Here is a 21,229-nt window from a genome sequence, read left to right on the forward strand (position 1 = left end):
AATGTCAGGAAGACACTCGACAAAAAAAGGTAACGGAATTGAAAGATGATAATGAAAATGATAATAATAATAATAATAATAATGATAATAATAATAATAGTTAATGGAACCCATAACAAAACCAAACAAAAGAGAAAGAACGGCGGACGGAGAATCATGAATACTATAAAATAGTTGATTTATGAGTTACACACACACATTACTATACAACGCCCATCCAAAAACATGCAAGAACAAACTCATACTACAAATACCCCCCAAAATAAACAAAATATACAACATGTGCCATAGAAGCCAACCTGCTCTGCACAAACAATACACAATATGGAAACTAATACAACAGATGACTCAAACCAAACCCCATAGCAAAACGTATTGATACAATATCTCCCACTAAAAAAAATGTAGTACACACTACCCCACCAGCACAAAGGTGCAAAATATGATGTAATAGAAAGTTGCTTGAAACTTTCAGACGTCTAAAAATGATAGCTGTGGTGACGAATGGTGATGAACGTTACCTTACCTCAGTTTATGAGAGACAGGAGTTTCCGAAAAAAACCCTGATTGTAACAACGAAAATGAAACTGGACCTTTAAAGGAAGGCCTCTTGCTCGGTAGTGGTTAAGTAAAGATGCAGACTGAACACAGCTGTTATCTTAATGCAGCTACAGCAAATAATAGGTCAAGGAGGAGGAAATGGACCAGCGGATAAAACAGGATAGTGATGCAGTGCTACTTAAAAAGTGAACCTAAAGAAAGGGGTTATAGTAAACAGATGTTAGCACTTTGGGTAGAGAAGGGTATGATTAAAGTGACTGAGCAGAGATTAGTTAATCAAGTTATTGCAATTAGGAGAAGAAAGTAGGTAATAGAATTGGAGGTAGAAGAGAAACAACAATATAAGAGATACAGCTCAAACCAAAGAAGAACATAAAGGAAAAAATAATAATAGCGATACCAAGAAGGGAGGAACAACTGGCACTAACGACTTAAGTGATTTAAGTGAGGAAGATCAGAACACTTTTGATGAGTTGCAGGAAGAATTGGGTAAAGAAGTAAGAACAAGATTACCAGCATTAAAATGCACCAACAGAGAGAAGCTGCTAGAAATGAGCAGAAGGTAGATTGTGTTATCAGTAGGATATATGCTAAAAATATAGAAGACATTAGCTTAATGATTTATGCAGGAGGGGTAGTGGTCACCAAAAGATTAGATATCTTGCAGGGAAATATCAAAAAAGAGCAAATGTGGAAGAGACTTTAAGGCAAGATCCGAGTAGAATAGAAGCCTGGAAAAGAAACAAGTTAGGAAACACAAGATGCAAATCTTCCCTCGAGAAAAAATACTTAGTCAAAGAGAAAGGATTTGGGACAGTAATAGAAGAGTTGAAACAGAGCATCACAGCAGCAGCAGTGAAGCTCTCCGGATATCAGAAAAAAGTAGATCAGTATCAACAGAATAAATTATTTGAAACAGACTAGAGGAGAACTTATAACCAAATAAAGAGTAGAGAACGAAGTACTGAAGTTGAGAAACCTAATGCAGAAGAAGTTAGAAAGTTCTGGAGTAATATTTGGGATAAGCCAGTCAATAATAATGGAGATGCAGTATGGTTAAAGAAAGTGAGGGAAGAAGTAGTAAGTGAGAAGCAGTCAAATCTCAGATTAACTAGTGCATTAATGAGCAATGTAGAAAGCTAAGATTTGAACATACTGATAAATGGTATAAACAAGAACCTAGTAAACTACTAGAAAGTAAGAAATACAAGATGTCGTGGGACTTCAACATTCAAACTGGCTGAACAATAGAAGCTAGAAGGCCTGATTTGGTAGTAGTAGATGAAGAGAATAGAAAGTGCCAGATAATTGACTTTACTGTCCCAAATGATGAAAAAATTAATATGAAAAGTATAGAAAAAATAGCAAAGTACCAGGACCTAGGTATTGAATTACAGAGACTATTGTAAGTGCAGGTAAAATGTGTCCCAGAAGTTATAGGTGCATTGGAAACTATCTCTAAAGGTCTGAAAAGGTGGAGGAAATAAGCATAAAACCGAGTTTAGTATAACTCCAGAAAACTGTGTCATTAGGGGCAGTGAGGATACTTAGAGAGTTCTTGGCGTCTAAAGCTACTTGTTTTAGCCCGATGTTAGGTTTCTTTTCTTTTACAACAGTCTAATTAGAGTGTATATGAAAATAATAATAATGATGATAATAATAATAATAATAATAATAATAATAATAATAATAATAATAATAATAATAATAATAATAATGGTTTCATATTTTGGAACAAATCCAGCGATTTCGGATATTACGAAAATACGGTACTACAACTCACTGTTTTACATTCTATAATATACTAATGCACCCTACTACTTTATATAATATTTTGTATATACCCAGGTCTATTCCCCATTTTTTAGGGGAGGGGGGGGAGGTAGCCGCAAGAAGGCACACACCAGGAATTCCATTCATTCTCCAGTTTATTATATATTACTGCTATGATTTGCAGTGATATTTTGTTATATGCTAGAGCAGCTCAGAATAACTTAGAACATGAGAAATACTAAATTGAAGAAAAGTCGATATCATATTAAAGCTTGCTAAATGCACGCATACACACACACACACACACACACACACACACACACACGCACAAGAAATCATATGATACTCGTTATATATAAAATTTCATAAGCAAACTCGCTTATCCCTTCATTATAAGACAGATCAAAAACGAATAAATCATATGCTAGCGGTTATATCGATAAATGCTTACTTACATGTTAATGGCATTCTCTTCTTGTGTTTGCTAGATGCTTGATATTACTACCTAAGGGATATGTATATATATATATATATACATACATACACACATATCTATGTTGTTTGAGAAATAAGACAGCTGTTTTCATATATCACTTGATAGACAGAATTAAAGTGAAACGTTTGACAATGATAATAAAATTTGTATTATCATTCCCGGATATCATTTTATATTTTATCTTCTACTTATTTCAGTCACTGGACAGTAGCCATGCTGGAGCACCGCCTTGAAGAATTTTTAGTCGAATGAATCGACCCCAGTACTTAATTTTCTTAAACCTGATGTTTATTTGATCGATATCTTTTACCGAACTTATGGGGTCACCAACAAATGTTATCAAGCGGTAGTGGTGGACAGTCACAGACACAAATACACACGCTCACACGTTTGGTAGGCGTCTACCAAATTCACTCACAAGGCATTAGTCGGCTCGCGGCTATAGTAGAAGATACTTGCCCAAGGTGCCACTCTGTGAGACGACTAAATCCTGAACCATGTGGTTGGGATGCAAGCTTCTTACCATACAGTCATGTTGATATAAATAATATCAACAATGTGTTGAAAGGTGTGAAATTTTACGCTGAAAAGAAACAACAAATATGTTGATATTATGCGAGATGGCAGAATCGTTAGTACATTTGACAAAACATCTAGCTATATTTCTTCCTATTTATTGCGTTCAACCTTGCCTTTCATCCTTACTGGGTCGATAAAATAAGAACCAGTTGAGTACTGAGTTTGACATAATCGACTAGCTTTTCCCCACAGAACTTTTGGCCAAAATTTGAAACCAATGATATGTTACCTGCATTCGCATATTATCTAATGTATCTTTAAAGGACATATGAAAGCCAGGTAACAACAACTAACTATCAAAACACAATTTTCTATAGGAATATGTTTAATCCATTGTAATTCAGGGATGGGTTCCTCATTCAGATACGAGCCGTCAACGTTTCTCCTTTGTCTTACTTCTCACCCTTTCCATGTCTTGACATAGAACCATAGTTAAGAAAGGATAAACTTGCCTTTGTTATTTCTTTTCAGCGTGAAATTTCTCACCTTTCTTTCTGCTTTATTTCTTTTTTATTGTAGTTGGTTTTTATGTCAGGTTGTATAAGAACTATAGCCAATGAATAACGTGTACTTACTGATACAGAATTTGTTATTGAATACAGTTTGCTACTGGTGATTTCATGATTAAAGAGTAGAGAATCTCTCCTACGTTAAACTAAGTCAATTTGAGGAATTTACATCAAAGGGTGAAACGCATACACATATATGTATTTTCTTTCTACATAAAATAAAATACGTAGAGTTTTTTTTTTAATTGCTGGAAACCATGCATAATACTATTCCATTCTCTTTTGTAATCGTCAAGCCGGCATAACTCGAGAGACAAATAAATGAAGATAAATTCGACATTCTACGATGTTTCTTATAAAGAGAAATTAATTTATTTATAGCTTAAAAAACATATTTCATTTTTTCTCTTTCTAAATCGTCAATTGTTCAGCATTAGAGAAAAGGGAAAGAGAAGAATTTCTAGCAAGCAGGTAAAATATTTCCAGGGCAAATTTACCTTACAAAAATAACGTTCCTAGTGTAGTTACAATTAATACTTTCTTTGCAAACAAGTTTCGCAAGCCCGTTTTGATTATATTTTAGGTGCAGATAAGGATTTCTGTCATTTTATACTGTACTATTTGTCTGGATTAGTTAGAATAGATTTTCTTTAAGTTCATCTCACCGCAGGTCTTACCGCCAGTTTTCGTGGAGAATTTTTGGAAAGCGACCTGAGCATTTTGAACAGATGATTTGCTTCTCGTTATTTTGCTATTAAAGGAAAGAAAATCACTTCCAGATTGAATAGGGATCGATTTTGTTCTAGGTGTGGCTTTGATCAAAACCATTCTAATGAATGTGTTGGTGTCTGGTCTCACTTGGGATATGGCTAATATGATACTAAGTCAAAAATTATACGCAGTTTTGTTTCAATAAATAATTAAAACAAAATCAAAGACTGAACAATTACATCATTTATTGACATATTCTTTTTACTTTTCGATGCACTTATTCAAGCACCTCAAAAGCATGCTTATTCCATCTGAGAAAAAGGTTTTTGGCTTGTTGCGCAGTCATTTATGCACCGCTTCCTGCACTTCTTTGTCTGTAGAAAATCACCAACCTCTTAAATGTTTGAACCGTCCAAATAGGTGATACTAGAAGGGACGAGATCTACACTATGCAAATGTTCCAGCAACTTCAATCCCAATTGTTCAGCGACTCCAGCGATGTGGATGGCCGTATGTGGGTCTGTATTGCCATGCAGCAATAACACTTGCTTTGACAATAGTCCTCAGCGCTCAGAGAGAATTGCTAGTTTCAGTTTGTTGACCAGCATTTCACTGTAGCCTGCAATGACACTAGATCACTTTCCCAGGTAACGTTCCAGTACAGACCCTTTTGTATCCCTCAAAACGGTTAGCATCACTTTATCTGCGGAAGGTTGAGCCATGAATTTCTTTTTGGCTGGCGTTTCAGGATGTTTCCAATCCATAATCTGCTTTTGGATTCTGGGTTAAAGTAATGGACCCAGGTCTGATCTCCTATGACAGTTTTCTCCAAATAATCTTCGTGGTGACTGAGTGTTGACAGCTATCCACATAATCGCGCTTATGTGCTTCGGTAAACATTCTTGGCACCCATCTCGCACTGACTCTACGGAAGCAAAACTCATCGTTGATGATTTTGTATGCAGAATTATGACTGATTTTCAGAACCATTTCACCTCATCGATGTCACTTGTGTTCGTCAGAACCATCTCTCGAGCTTGTTGAATCTTCATGTCAGTGGTGGAGGTTGATGGGTGTCCTGTTTCTTCTTCATGCTTTATGGTTGTCTGAACATTGTTAAGTCCTCATTCCGCTCGTACTACTTCCACACAGTAAAGCACTGGCGCCGTATTGAATTGAAAACCTGCGATGAATTTCTGCCCCGACACTTGTTCAGACCATAGAAATTGGATTACTGAACTTTGTTCTTCTGTGGTGCCAGCAGAACGTCCGTTTTTTCTCTGTAACACACTAAAAAGAAAAAAACAAAACAAACTAGAGCGATAAAAGTCAAACTTTGTTGCATAATCACAAAAGTACCTCCCTTGAGCATGAAAGCAGTGAAGGCCCTGTGGCGCAACTAAGGTTTTCCCGAAAGTGTGGATAGTTTTTGGCTTCCTCTCATACTTTCGCTCATTTTCCTACACATGTTGTATATACCATCGGACCGAGCTGTGTCAGTCAGTTCATGAGTACTATAGTTAACAATTTAGTTCTACTATTTATGTTTCCATCCGTCAGCCTCTCATTAGTGATCTTTACTTTCAAATTCTCCACTTGCATGAATAGATAATGGGATTCTTTCTTCTTCCAGCTATTTGTCTTATTCATCCTTTTGTCTGTGAACTCTACTGTTCACGTGACACTGACGGTTTTGTATATTTCTGACCGCTGAATATATTCTTTCTTTTCCCAATATCGCAATATTGATGAAGGCGGCAAGCTGACAGAAACGTTAGCACGCCGGCCGAAATGCTTAGCAGTATTTCGTCTGTCTTTACGTTCTGAGTTCAAATTCCGCCGAGGTCGACTTTGCCTTTCATCATTTCAGGGTCGATAAATTAAGCACCAGTTGCGTACTGGGGTCGATCTAATCGACTGCCCTCGCCCAAATTTCGGGCCTTTTGCCTAGAGTAGAAAAGAACATCGCAACGTTGATGGTATCATCTACGTATGACAAACTTCTGCATTTTTCCTTTCTCGTTATGTAGATCCTGGTTGTACTACTTTTGGGATAATATGCATTGCACAATGACAGCAGATTTCTAGTTCTTCTATCCAGTTCCTGCAACCCTGTCTTTGTTCATTCTAAGACGAAGGAGTACTGCCAAGGCAAGTCTATTGACTACCTCCATATAGTTTTGTTTCAAGCACCTTCTAAACTCCTCTCGTATACTCTTTGAAAGCTTTCTTATTGACCATTCAATTTCCTTATCATCTTTCATCATCCCGAGGTAATTGTATCATTCATTCTCTTTCAGCGATCATATGATAATAACTTGCAGTATCTACTCTTTGTTGAAGCAGTATACAATATTAATTGCATCATCAATACTTTATCCATCGCAGAATTCTACCGAGGTTATTTGTTGTTAGGATGGTAAATTGGCATAATTGTTAGAACATTGGTTCCGACAGTACGTTCGACAGTATCAATTAATGGTGCCGATGATATCGAGTAATCTCGTCACATCAAAACCGCTAACTTTAGGCCTAAATTAGAAATCTTTAAAGCACCGAGCTGGCCGGATTGTTAGAGCATCGGAAAAATGCTTGGAAGAATTCTTTCCGGTTTCTTACATCTTCATTTCAAATCCTGCTAAAGTCAGCTTTGCCTTTCATTACTCCGGGATGAACTAAAGTACAAAACAAATACTGGACTCTATGGCATCCACTAACGGCTATCCATCTACAATTGCTGGTCTTGTGCCAAAATCTAAGCCTATTATTCCTTGTATTGTGCCAACTTTATCACATTCTATGTCACGCTAAATCTCGCTGAGAACTCCATTAAGGATACGAGTGTTTGTGGAGTGCTCAGCTACTTGCAATTAATTTCACGAGCAGGCTGTTCTGTTCATCGGGTCAACTAGAACACTCGTTGTTGTAACCGACGGAGTGCCAGCTTACTCTACATCCAGATTTCATGCCTTGTGCCTATAGTGGAAGAAATTATTATCCTTGCTGTTGCTGATGGTGTAGTTTTTACTGTTTCTCCATTTACTTTTTCTCTATTTTTTAAAAAACTATTTCTAACGCTATTTTCATGCGAATTTAAGTAGAATCGTTTGATGTTACGATTTGACTTTAGCGTATCATCTCTAGCAAGACATTAGCAAACAAAGATGTTAAGAGAGATCACCTGAATTCCTTGGAGTCTTACGACTGTTAAATTTATAACATTTCATGTCTTCGTTCTTTGTTTGCATTAGCCTTATTTGATGGTCATTTTTTCTTTCACTTTCTTCCTTTCTTTCATTCTTTCTTTCTTTCTTTCTTTCTTTCATTCTTTCTTTCTTTCTTTCTTTCTTTCTTTCTTTCTTTCCTTTTCTCTCTCTCTCTCTCTCTCTCTCTCTCTCTCTTACTATTGCTCTTTCTAGATTTACAACCCTGTAAATCTTCTACATACACTCTGCTGACAAAAGATTTTAAAAAGCTTTTTTGCTTGAAGGTTTCAATATGGTCGATGCTGCTGCTGCTGCTGCTGCTGCTGTTGGCAGTGTGTGGGTGGTGGTGATAGAGGCGACGATGGTGACGGGGTGATAGTGAAGGTGGTGATGGTTAGGGTGGTGATGGTGACGGTGGTGATGGTGACGGTGGTGATGATAACAGTGCAGGTGGTGGTGGGTTGACGATGATGGTGATGGAGTTGAAGATGGTGACAATTGTATTGGTGTTTATTCTGCTGCTCCTGTTGTTGTTGTTGGAAATAAGGATGATAGCGAAGGTAGTGCCGGGGATGATCATGGTGATAATGGTGGTGGGGATGGCAATGGGAATGAGATGATGGTGATAGGGATTTCGTTCGTCTGCCGCTACGTTCTGAGTTCAAATTGCGCCGAGGTTGACTTTGCCTTTCATCCTTTCGGGGTCGATAAATTAAGTACCAGTTACGCACTGGGGTAGATGTAATCGACGTAATCCCTTTGTCTGTCCTTGTTTGTCCCCTCTATGTTTAGCCCCTTGTGAGCAAAAAGAAATAAGAAGGGTTGAACAAAATACCTAACGGCATTTCTTTACGTTCTGAATTTAAATTACGCGGAGGTAGATTTGTCTTTCATTCTTTCGAAGAGCGATAAAATAAAGAACTTGTCAAGGGTCAATGTAATCAACTTGTCCCTCTCCTCAAAATTACTGGCCTTGTGAGAAAATTAGAAAAAAAATTTCATGAGTATTGCTTGGATATTGTTGTCTTTATTGTTCATGCTACTGTCATAGTTGTTATTGTTGCTACTTTTAAGAGCTAAAGAGCTTAATGGGAAAGAAGCTTCACCGTTAAGTCACAGTTTTTACTTTTCTAAACATGAGACAGCCTGTTCATAACACGAAGTATTGTGAGACCTACTGTTGCAGTTATTATTGCTATTGCTGTTGTTTAAGAGAAAAAGCATGTGGCTTAGTGATTAGGGTGTTCGGCTCACGATCGTAAGGTCGTGAGTTCGATTCCCAGCGGCGCGTTGTTTCCTTAAGCAATTCATTTTATTTCTCGTTCCTGGCCTTCAGTTAGCTGGCAAAAATGAGTAGTAGCTGTATTTCAAAGAGCCGGCCTTGTGACATTCTGTGTCACACTGAATCTTCTTGAGAACTATGTGAAGAGCACGCGTGTTTGTGGAATGCTCAGCACTTGCACGTTAATTTCCTGTTGGTTAGCTCCAGGCTGATGAAGAAGGATTCATATGGCAGTATAATTATATCACCTACTTTTTGCAGAAATATTATGTGTTCTCAACCATATTCTTTCGCTTGAAGGAGCTTGAAAGATACCAGAATCAGTGGTTCAAATTGAACTTGATACTTGACTGGAAATTTGGTTCATCAACTCAGCGAAATTTTGGAGGCCCGAAATTTTGGAGGAAGGAGCCATTCGATTAGATCGACCCCAGTACGCAACTGGTACTTAATTTATCGACCCAGAAAGGATGAAAGGCAAAATCGACCTCAGCGAAATTTGAACTCAGAACGTAAAGACAGACGAAATACTGCTAAGCATTTCGGCCGGCGTGCTAACGTTTCTTATTTCTTTATTGCCCACAAGGGGCTGAACATAGAGGGGACAAACAAGGACAGACAAAGGGATTAAGTCGATTACATCGACCCCAGTACGTAACTGGTGCTTAATTTATCGACTCCGAAAAGATGAAAGGTAAAGTCGACCTCGGCGGAATTTGAACTCAGAACGTAACAGCAGACGAAATACCGCTAAGCATTTCGCCCGGTGTGCTAAGGTTTCTGCCAGCTCACCGCCTTGAAGCTGAAACATAATGCTCACCTCGGTGGGATTTTAGCTCAGGAGGTAAAGGGCCAGAGCAAAGTACCGCAAGACATTTAGTTCTGATTCTACCGATTCTGCCAATGTACATACCCCAACCCACCATCTTTGATATGTATTGTTTGATTTACAAAATAAATAGATAAATAAATATACAAATAATTTTCTAAACTAGATCGCATTGTCGCTATGAAGTAAAGCATTCAACATTTGCAGTCTCTTACAGCCGGAAAATTACAATCTTTTATCAAGTTACAGATGACAGTTCTAACAAGAGATATTTTGAAGAGAGAGTAAAAGAGAAAGAGAGTAAGAGGGTAAGAGAGTAAGAGAGTACAAGAGAGAAAGAAGGAAAGAATGAAATATAGAAAATAAAAAAAGACAGAGAAAGAAAAGAGAGGCAAAGAGAGAAGGTGAATAAAAAGTGAAATAAAGAAACAGGAAAAGTGAGAAAGAAAGACTGAAAAAATGAGAAAGAGAGAGCGAAAGACAAAAAGATAGTGAGAGTGAGGAAGAGAGTGAGAAAAGAGAGAATGAATATCCTGTATAAACAGGATACATTTATATTTGATAAATTCTGCTTAGTTTACCTTTAAAAACATTTTTATAAAGCAATGTTGTTCTTAGAAACGCTAACGCTGGCTTCTTTCCAAATATATAATGCTTTAATAGAAACTATTATACAAAATTCTGCAATATTCCCAGCAGGAGCTTCACTGAATCATTCCTTTATCTTTTATCTTTTACCCTTTTTCTGTCATTAGACTGCGGCCATGCTGGGGCACTGCCTTGTATGGTTTAGTCGGACGAATCGACCCATTACTTAACTGTTTTTCCTAAGACAATTTGGTCTCTTTTTGCCGAACCGCTAACGTTAAGTTGGAGATCAAGATAACGTTTTGGTATCAATATCATTATTAATTACTTTTTAATAATTCCACTGGCGATTTGTGACACCAGTGCCTGGATAGACACTCAGATTCTATATAGCGTTAAGGGAGATTCGGCTGTTATCAGTTTGCAGGACATCTGCCAGTGAGGAAGGCATAGCAGGGTGAAATCACGTGACCTGGGAGTTCCGGCGGCCATAGCAGACGATTCCTGCCTATCAACGATATAATTACGTGTGCTTTTATGCACCATGGGTCCTTATAAGATATCATCTCAAGGTAAATAACGTAGTTTTCTATATTCTAACACAAACTTCACGTTAAGTTATATATATATATATATATATATATATATATATATATATATATATATAAATATATATATGCGTGTGTATATATATGTGCGTATATTTATATATATACATTATATATATGTATATATACATATATATACATACATATATATGCATATATATATATGTATATATATATATATGTATATATATATATATATACATATATATATATATATATATATATATATATATATATACATACATATATATGTATATATATATATGCATATATATATATACGTATATATATGTATATATATGTATATATATATATATATATATATATATATATATATATATATATATATATATATATATATATATATATATATATATATATATATATATATATATATATATATATATATATATATATATACAAAGTTTTAAATCTATACATTTAATAAAGAGATTTGACACCGATGTTTAATTTGTATCCATGTATTAATCCAATGTAAACATTTCTGTGTACAACTATATCTAACCATTAAATATAAGTCAAATATATCAGTTGTCATACACGTCATCAGGAATAATTTTCTTTAGAACAAAAAAAACAAAAAAAAAACATATAATGAATTAATCGAACAAAATCAAATTTAAAATTTAAATCTATACCACACTCTTTTAACGTTATCCGGTCTAATATGAATTTCTTTCTGTTTAAATATACTTCCAATAGGGGAGGTAACTCCTTGCCATATTATATGACTATTACAATTATTACTAATAATTACTAAAAATTACAAAAATTTCTCTTATTTATTATTAATTATTCAAGACACATAAATTATATTATCTTAAAGGCCACTGCAAAGCCCACAATTACTACTGGCAAATTTTACATTGATATGGATATATAAACAAGAGAACGATCCTTAAGGAATCAAATTTAGATTTTTTGAGGTGAAATCTTATGCTATATTGGTAAGGATTACAGAGTCTACTTTGAAAAATTATATATATATATATATATATATATATATATATATATATATATATATATATATATATATATATATATATATATATATATATATATACATATATATATATATATATATATACATATATATATATATATATATATATATATATATATATATATATATATATATATATATATATACATATATATATATATATATATACATATATATATATATATATATATATATATATATATATATTTATATATATATATATATATATATATATATATATATATATATATATATATATATATATATATGTATATATATATCAGTAGATAGGTACAGCGTAATCCATTGGCAGGAGAGGTGCAACCGGAGAGTGCAAAGTTCAGAATAAAAAAGTCCAGAATGAAAAAGGTAGAGAGTCCAGAAGTTCGTGTGTGATGTGTAGAGACAGGATTAGCTGGTGCGACCACGTGACCATGTGCTATGTATGGGAGAATTCACGAAAAAACAACACACGAAGACAGGTGGTGTAAACAACAAATGAATAATAGATCGCTGACGACTACACATATATTTTTTTCCTTTCCTTATTTCTCTCCTTGTTTCTTTCTGTGTTCCTTTCTGTTGAAGAGCGTAGGCTCGAAACGTTAAAGACTTTCTCTATTCCCGAGCGTTATACTAATACATCCATTTGTTGTTTACACCACCTGTATACGTCTGTTGTTTTTTCGTGAATTCTCCCATATATATATATATATATATATATATATATATATATATATATGTGTGTGTGTGTGTGTGTGTGTGTGTGTGTGTGTGTGTGTGTGTGTGTGTGTGTGTGTGTGTGTATGTGTGTGTGTGTGTGTGTGTATAGATATATATGCATGCAAATACATAAAGTGGGATTCTTATGTATACCAAATATATTGAGAAAGCATTTATTGGCTTGGTGCTATGGTCGAAAACATTTGCCCAAGACGCCATGCAGTGTGACTGAACCTAGTACCATGCGGTTGGGAAGCAAAATTCTCGCCACAAATCTTTGAAACTTAAGAATTTCTTTCAGAAGAATTCTTTCATGCAACATACTTGTGCTACATATGTAGAGCTTCTGTCGGTTAATGTTGAACGCGAATCTGCACATCTTTGCGCAAGCCCTGCTAAGATTTTATTTTAGAAAGACTACTTGTTGTCCTCGAGTATAATTCTCCCCTCTCTTTTCTACTGATGCTTATCCAAGGTAAGGGCTAGTAACTTGGGGGGTTACAGCTTGGCATCAATGTCGTCTCAGACGTTTCTGTTGGAACACAAAACTGTATTAGATATGTAGCAAACCATCTTGTCTCATCTTTTAGAAGTTCCGCTAATCTGCTGCCCTTCATTTGTACCTTCATCAACTCGGAAGAGATGTGATGCTATTCTACCCAATACTCCAACGAGACTCTTAATTCGCGAGCTTCGTGTAGGATTCTTATAAGAATATACTACACAATTATATTAAAATATAGCAATAGATAACCAGATACATAATACTTTAATAAAGAAACAATCAGTTATACAGTACTCAGATAAGCATTAGATAGCAATTTACAGTACAGTGATAAGGCAGTCAACTGCAAATTATACAATACGTTAATCATGCAGCAGGTAGCCAATCATAGAAGACATCTGGGCTAAAATATGTCGAGAAGACAACGGACAAGCAGTTTATTTCGCATTTTCTCACGCTGTTGCTCTGTGGCGACATCGAAGAGAGCATACAGCTCTGACCCATACTAGTTCAGTTCATCACTTTAATCACTAGCAACAACGGTAAATTAACAATGTTCAGTTCTTCCATTTCCGTGGATAAAAAAAAACAAAAACAAAAAAAAACATCCGATTTCACTTGTCTAATCCAAATGATGTGTAATTCCTCTATACTTCCTTATCATGTAATCAACGCCTCCACTATACTCCACAGCGCATTTCTATTCGCTGTTTGAAAACGGCCCATTAACCCAACGAGACCTTGCATTTTTCCTGCAGCTTTATGATACTAAATATCATATCTGTTGTGTTTCTACCAGATTTAAATTTACATTGAAACTGGAGACAAATTATGGGCCATATGTGTGCTTGCAATTAAATCAACTCATTTCGAGTGAATAACTTATGAACAATCAAGGAATAGCGCGAAAGGTGTCACAGTTGACACATTTTCTCATGAAAAGTTGTCAGTTCCGCGAGTTTCATTAGATATCAGTAAAATCTATCTAATATCATAGAATTAGTGAAACATTCCTCATATTAACAGTCATTGCAACACGTCCACGCAATATAACCTCGGATAACATACCACCAGTTCCAGGAACTTTTCAAGAATTGATCTGTTTATTGGCATCTAAAACAACACTATGTCCCCATTATTTCACGTGGTTTAGCATCAATACCTGGGGCTTTTCCTGAATTGAACTATCAGTTGAGTTACTAGGGTCTTTCCTGATTTAATCTATTTAACAGCCATTATAACTTCTGCTTTATTGGGATATCCATTTCAACAATGAGATGGCTTTCTATAATATTTCCATCTATTGTGGATCACTTATAGAAAAATGTGAAATCCTTTGTTTATAACTTTAAAGTACCCCTAGCAACATTAATGTGGACCTGTGTTTAGTTCGGAGTTAAGCAATATATGATTCGTGAAGACCAAATATTTAACAAACTATGCAATCTTTTGTAATAGTTTTATTGAAACGTCATTTGAATATCCATAGATTTACTCAACCACTACGTATTTGTTTTCACGGTACTGAATTCTCTTTGCAACACTAACTCACCATACTTATTTTTCTCCGTCAAACTTTCCTTTCATATATATATATATATATATATATATATATATATATATGTATGTATGTATGTATGTATGTATAATATAATCTCTCTCAAATGGTATTTATTTTATCGAATCCGAAAGGACGGAAGACAGTCGACCTCGGCGAAATTTGAACTCACAATGTAAAGTCAGACGAAATACCGCTAAGCATCTTCCTCGGTGTGCTAACGATTCCAACAGCTCGCTGCCTTAATGTGTGTGTATATATATATATATAATGAGGGGAAAATATATACAATCTTGTCATTAAATAATATATGTCCTATGACTGTACTGAGTTCTTTTTCTATTATAGATAGCCAAATTTTGTATTTTACTCATATATATATGTGTATATGTGTATATATGTGTATGTATTAAACTTATGCCCATTACACACACACACACACACACACACACTCGTACGCGCACGCACACACACACACACGTACGCACACATACACTCACACTTGTACGTACACATACACACGCACGCATACATGCAACGACGTCGCTTACACAACAGCAAAAAGTGAACTTTAATAAAACTTAGCTGACTACATCTCATATGGAATAGGGTCCTATAATCAAAATATATTGTATTAACCTGTAGTGGTGATATCAAATAATATCTGTCAGTCATATAAAGCGGATATTTATACAAACAATAGAATCTTTATTGATGACACGTCAAAAACATGTGTCTCAATAGTTCTCATTGGTGTTTACAAAACAATCAATCAAACGGTTTATTCCGATTTTCGTTTTCGTATTGACAGAAAGAATTATATCGATAAAAAAAATACCGATGTTAATCAATATTCCGATAAAATTTATCGAGACCCGTCTGATGAATTTACTTTAAAAAATTAACACTTTCTTTAAATTTGGAATCATTATTCATGGAATATATTATTTAGAGTCAGCGTATGGAATTCTGGTTAATTTCTAAAAGACACCAGTAATGTATCCACAGCTCACTTTTTTAATGTTTTCTTGAGCCCTAGAATTCTTGAGGCTGGTCCCCTATTTCCATAGCGTATAAATGAGCGAGATCACAGCACACCCCTTGAACGTGATGTCGATCATTTGCACACTCCAATGTCAGCAAATTCGAACGGAGAGCAAAAGCGATTACATCGACCCTACTACTTAACTAGTAAATATTTAATCGACCCAGAAGGCATAAAAAGCAAAGTTGCTGACAGCGAGATTTGGACTTAAAATGTTAAGAGTCGAAATGCGTACCGCTAACCAGTTTGTTCGACGTGCTAACGATTCTGACAACTCGTTGCCTTCAGAACTCACATTAGGTTTGTTAATTTTCCTTGAAAGATTGATTAAAATATGGTTGCATGAAATAAGATACAATAGTCTCTTTTATGGAAAGTAATAAAAATTAGGTGTTTAATAAAAGAAAAATGAATAATTGAAATATAACCAATGCTTATGTTTGTTATTAGCATAATGACTTTCACAAGAAACAGCAATACATGTATATTATTTCCTCCATATATTTTCCACGTACTTTCTTTCTCAGCCAAGTGATATATATATTACTTTACAAGTTTATCATTTTATATAACTGGTTTGTTGAAATGCATTCTTGGAGCCAGGCGTCTCGAAATCTCATAGCTGTGACCACGATACATCGTAGGGACTCTGTTTTCTGTCTGTTGGAGTTGGTAGTCGTGGGGATGTTGAGCAGTAGAGCAGTCACCCCTTTCAATACACAAAGAAATAAAATAAATGGTCTGTAATGAATAAAAAACAATGCAGTTTGTAATTTTTCATAATAGTTAAGAAGACATCAAATAATTGGTGCATAATGGTTACAGATAATAATAAGTGCTCAGGTTGGACCGAGTCTCTAAACTCTAACATCGAACGAAAGGCCACAGCATCAGTGAAAATAAGAGTTGGCAATTAGGTAATTTATTAGTCGTGCTATGAAAGTGTGATAAAATGAAAAGACGGACAGGTGGAGGCAAAGGTAAAAGAAATAAAATGGTTAATTTACATAACGAAAAGGAAAAAGAAAGAAAATTGTATATATAAAAAGAAATATTCTTGATACAAGAATATATGTATATATATATATATATATATATATATATATATATATATATATATATATAGCGGTCCTTCCACAATGTAACCTCGTGGACATCGGTGGCGATTTTTTCTTCTTCCGTTTTTCCCTTCTTTGGACTTTCCTTGTTTCCGACGAAGAGCTCCGCTCGAAACGTCATATTCTCTCTCTTTCCTTTCCCGAGCGTCTAGTAACATAATCTGTATCACGTCCTCACGTTGTTTTTTGTTGTTGTTTTCTTGTCTTTTTCCTTTTTTGAACTTATATATATATATATATATGAGAAAAAGATATTCTCCGTATAGAATACACTTCATAGTGCTCAAGAGAGCAGGCAGAGAAGTAAAGCAAGTCAGCCAAGTCGATATACAAAAAATATTAAATGTATTTAATACAAAAAATGTACACAAATATATTCAATATTCAATAAATTTAATCGCTTGTATGCATTTTCGATCCCGAGTCTCTTCCTTCTAAAAAAAAAATACTTTATAAGGTATTTTCCTGTATCTACGAAACTGATGGAGTTCATGAGTTTAGCTTGATAACATTGTCATCATGTTCAGGATTTCTGTAAACACTAGTCATTTCCAAAATTGTAATTTAACGGTGCTAACATGAGCAATCAAAAACTACGAAAAGTTGGTAATGAATACATGCAAATTCTTATCCACGGTAATTTGGTAGTGAATACTATTAAGAAATTAGCGTTTTGGTTCGATACAGACCTGCATATAGATCAAAATTGGTATAGAACTGTAAGGACTACCAATTTTATCTAGTATTGGTATAAAAAGAACTATACAAAACCTATACAAGAAAAATCAGATTGGGCTAGTGAAGGAAACGGGGGGCAGAAGAAAAGATTCCCATATTTTACACAACCATAGTGTGACGCTAGTGAAGCTAGGCAGATGGTAAGAGTGTCTTCATGTGACTAATGCTTGATCCAATGTAGTTTGTAGCTACCTTCATATTTTGTACTGGTGCACACTGTACATTTGCTGTTAAAATGTTTATCAATCTGAAAAATGTAAGAGGTTTTTGTGACACTCTCTCTCTCTATATATATACTGTACTCTTTCGCCACAACTTTCACCCTGCTGTACTCTTTCACCACAACTTCTACCCTGCTGTACTCTTTCACCACAACTTTCTCTCACTCTTTCTTCCTATTTCCATTGTATATGTATTTCGAAGGGCCAACCTTGTCACACTCTGTGTCACGCTGAATCTCCGAGAACTGTGTTAAGGGTACACGTGTCTGTGGAGTGCTCAGCCACTTGCACGCTAATTTCACGAGCAGGTTGTTCCCTTGATCGGATCAACTGGAATCCACGACGTCGTAACCGACGGAATACCACGTTCATATATGTGTCTCCTTTTTTTCTCTCCTTTTTTTCTCTTCTTGTTTCTCTCCTTGTTTCTTTCCGTGTTCCTTTCTGTAGAAGAGCGTAGGCTCGAAACGATAAGGACTTTCTCAATTCCCGAGCGTTATACTAATACATCTATTTGTTTTCAACACCACCTGTCTTCGTCTGTTGTTTTTGTTTTTGTGAATTCTCCCTATATATATATATAACTTTTGTATTCATAAATACTCAGCTGGTCGTACCTTGTACAAGAAAATATGTCTAAGCTTTCTCTGTAGGTAATATGTTCTGAGGCAATAAGTACCAGTTGAGCTCTGGGGTCAATGTCATCGACTTACCTTCATCCCCTAACTTGTTGGCATTGTGCTAAAATTTGAAACCAATATGTTCTAAAGCAATGCAAATAATTCCAGGCGGCTGGTAAGTAGTAGACGTTCTCTTGGTTGGCTAATTTTACTGAGTGGCACATCGATATTATTCAGCAATTGAGAACAAAATAATTAATATATTTTTTTTGTACTATATGAATAAATACTTCCTCAGACTTTGCTCAACCATATTATGAGAATTAGAATCTTCATACAATGCAAATTTGGTATCAGCTCCGAGATAATGATGGACGCTTAATTTCTAACTCAATTACTCGTAAGTTGCAGTTACATTTTATCATTAATCGAGTCAGCAAATATTCTCTTAATCTTTATATTGATTTAACTATTGTTTATATGATTCTTTCCCTCTGACTGCATGTCTACTTTTTATAACTATCTATTTATCACACTTTCTCTCTCTTCTTTAACGTTTCCAGTTTTTAACTTCTCTTTTAATACTATTTATTTATGCACTAGATTCGAAACCCTTTCTCATAATGATTAGCAAGAAATTATTTCGATACATTATTTTCATTATAGCTTTAGTCGATCACAGCTAAGCAATATCATTCTAATTATAATTTTTATATTTGGTATTCTATTGTGTAGAATATCTCAATCTACGAATGTATTTTATTCTATTTTCTAAATTATTTAAAAAAACTTTTTGTTCAGAATATTGCCTCGCTTTCACATCTATCCCATAATATCATTCCAATGAACTGGAAGACAAACTATAATTAGCTGATGTATTGATTTTTCTGCTTTATAAAAATAGTATTTTTTTTTCTTTACGTTGTAAAGTACTAGAATTTTTAATAGTTTGCTGTGTAATTCACTACTATTTTACTTCGTTTAATTTCTGCAAGGTTTAAATTGAAAAACAAAAAAAAAACAAAAAAAAATGAAATAGTTGCTTTTTTTTATATATAATTGTCCAATGTATTTTAGATAATTTTCTGGGGCCTGACAAAATCGTTCTAAAAGAAGATTTGGATTTTAAAATATAAATAAAAGTAATTGCAGTTTTTCTTTGAAATCGCTCAGAATTTACAAAAATATCGCCAATTATAAAAAAAATTAAAGGAATGCAACCCATAAAAGCATGACTGTCTGATATAAAGCCATCGACTTTTCTATTTTAAAATAGTTTCTTTATAATCTAATATAAAATTTCTATTTGATATTATTGATTTCTATTTGACTAGACACTACATCCTGTCTTTAAGCATAGAGAAAAAAAGGCAAGTTTGGCTTTTATGCTGTCCTGACAGTATTAGACATAAAATCAAACGGCTTTAAATGTGTCTTCAAATGGTACAGTAATTTCAGCATATCTCTTGTTTCATCTTTACTCTCCATTACTCGATACGCTGTTATCTTTCTCTTTTACTTGTTTCACTCATTAAACAGCGGCCATGACAAGAGTTTACTCAAACAAATTGACCACTGTACGTATTTTGTAAGTATGGAATTTATATACGGAGGTGCGGTGGCTCAGTCTGGGAAAGGTCCTCAATATAGTTTTTGAGCTAGTTGAGGAGATATGTCAGTTCATGGACAGTGAAGGAAAAGAATCCACAGTTTTGCGGGATGAAAAGTGAAAATGCGAGTTGGCGTTTCTGGTTGACATAACTGCGCATCTCAATGTTTTAAATATCTAACTCCAGGGACGGGATTTCATGATCTGTGATATGTATGACGCAGTAAAGGCATTTCAAGTGAAGCTGCGCTTATGGGAAGCACAAATACACCAATTGAACTTGTCTCACTTTCCCTGTTGCCAAGTAATGTTGAGCCAAGTCAGGTCCACGGTGTTCCCAAAGCAACACTTTACTGATAAATTGAGTGCGCTCCGCACTGAATTCGCACAGAAAAATAATTTGGAGCTACTTCGCAACCCATTTGTCATCAATGTGGAAACTGCACCTGTACAAGTTCAAATAGAACTGATAGAACTGCAGTGTAATGAGACATTAAAAGTAAAGTACGACTCTGTGTGACCCGCACAGTTCACTCACTTCATATCTGAAGCAGTTCCTCGGTTCCGTTTACATGCAGCTCGAACGCTATTTTGCTTGGAAGCACATATCTGTGCGAGCAGCTGTTCCCTGTGATGAAGATGAATAAAACGTCACATAGGAGTCGTTTCACAGATGAACACCTGCAATCCATCCTGAGAGCCTCAACAACACAGAGCCTCACCCCAAACATCAACGAACTCGTTGCCAAGAAAAGATGCCAAGTATGTAACTCGGACAAAATTGCATAAAGAAAATTGAAAGTTTTCATTTATTATTTTAATTTTCACTAAAAACACATTTTTTAATTTATATTTTCTTTTTATTTATTTATTTTTTTTGCATCATGTTCTTATTTTAAATATTTATAATTTTGACAGGAGATATT

General features: G+C 34.8%; 2 protein-coding genes across 2 annotated transcripts in view; one reads left to right on the top strand and one right to left on the bottom strand.

The window, feature by feature from the left end:
* The window catches only part of LOC106883855 (scavenger receptor cysteine-rich domain-containing protein DMBT1), a 103,375-nt gene extending 100,538 nt beyond the window's left edge, over positions 1-2,837 (bottom strand). Inside the window, exon 1 of the mRNA XM_089352465.1 lies at positions 2,790-2,837. Coding sequence (XP_089208591.1) covers positions 2,790-2,802 — 13 coding nt within the window. The 5' untranslated portion in view covers positions 2,803-2,837. The remainder of the gene's footprint in view (positions 1-2,789) is intronic.
* A 14,856-nt stretch (positions 2,838-17,693) lies between these two features.
* LOC149135598 (general transcription factor II-I repeat domain-containing protein 2-like) lies at positions 17,694-20,823 on the top strand. The gene is made up of 2 exons (XM_089353101.1): positions 17,694-17,834; positions 20,491-20,823. Exons 1-2 carry the CDS (start codon positions 17,694-17,696, stop codon positions 20,821-20,823), a joined length of 474 nt encoding a protein of 157 aa, XP_089209227.1.
* The last annotated feature ends 406 nt before the right edge of the window (positions 20,824-21,229 follow it).

The sequence above is a fragment of the Octopus bimaculoides genome, chromosome 5 (genome assembly GCF_046866305.1).
Source record: "Octopus bimaculoides isolate indiv1 chromosome 5, ASM4686630v1, whole genome shotgun sequence".
Lineage (NCBI taxonomy): Eukaryota > Metazoa > Mollusca > Cephalopoda > Octopoda > Octopodidae > Octopus > Octopus bimaculoides.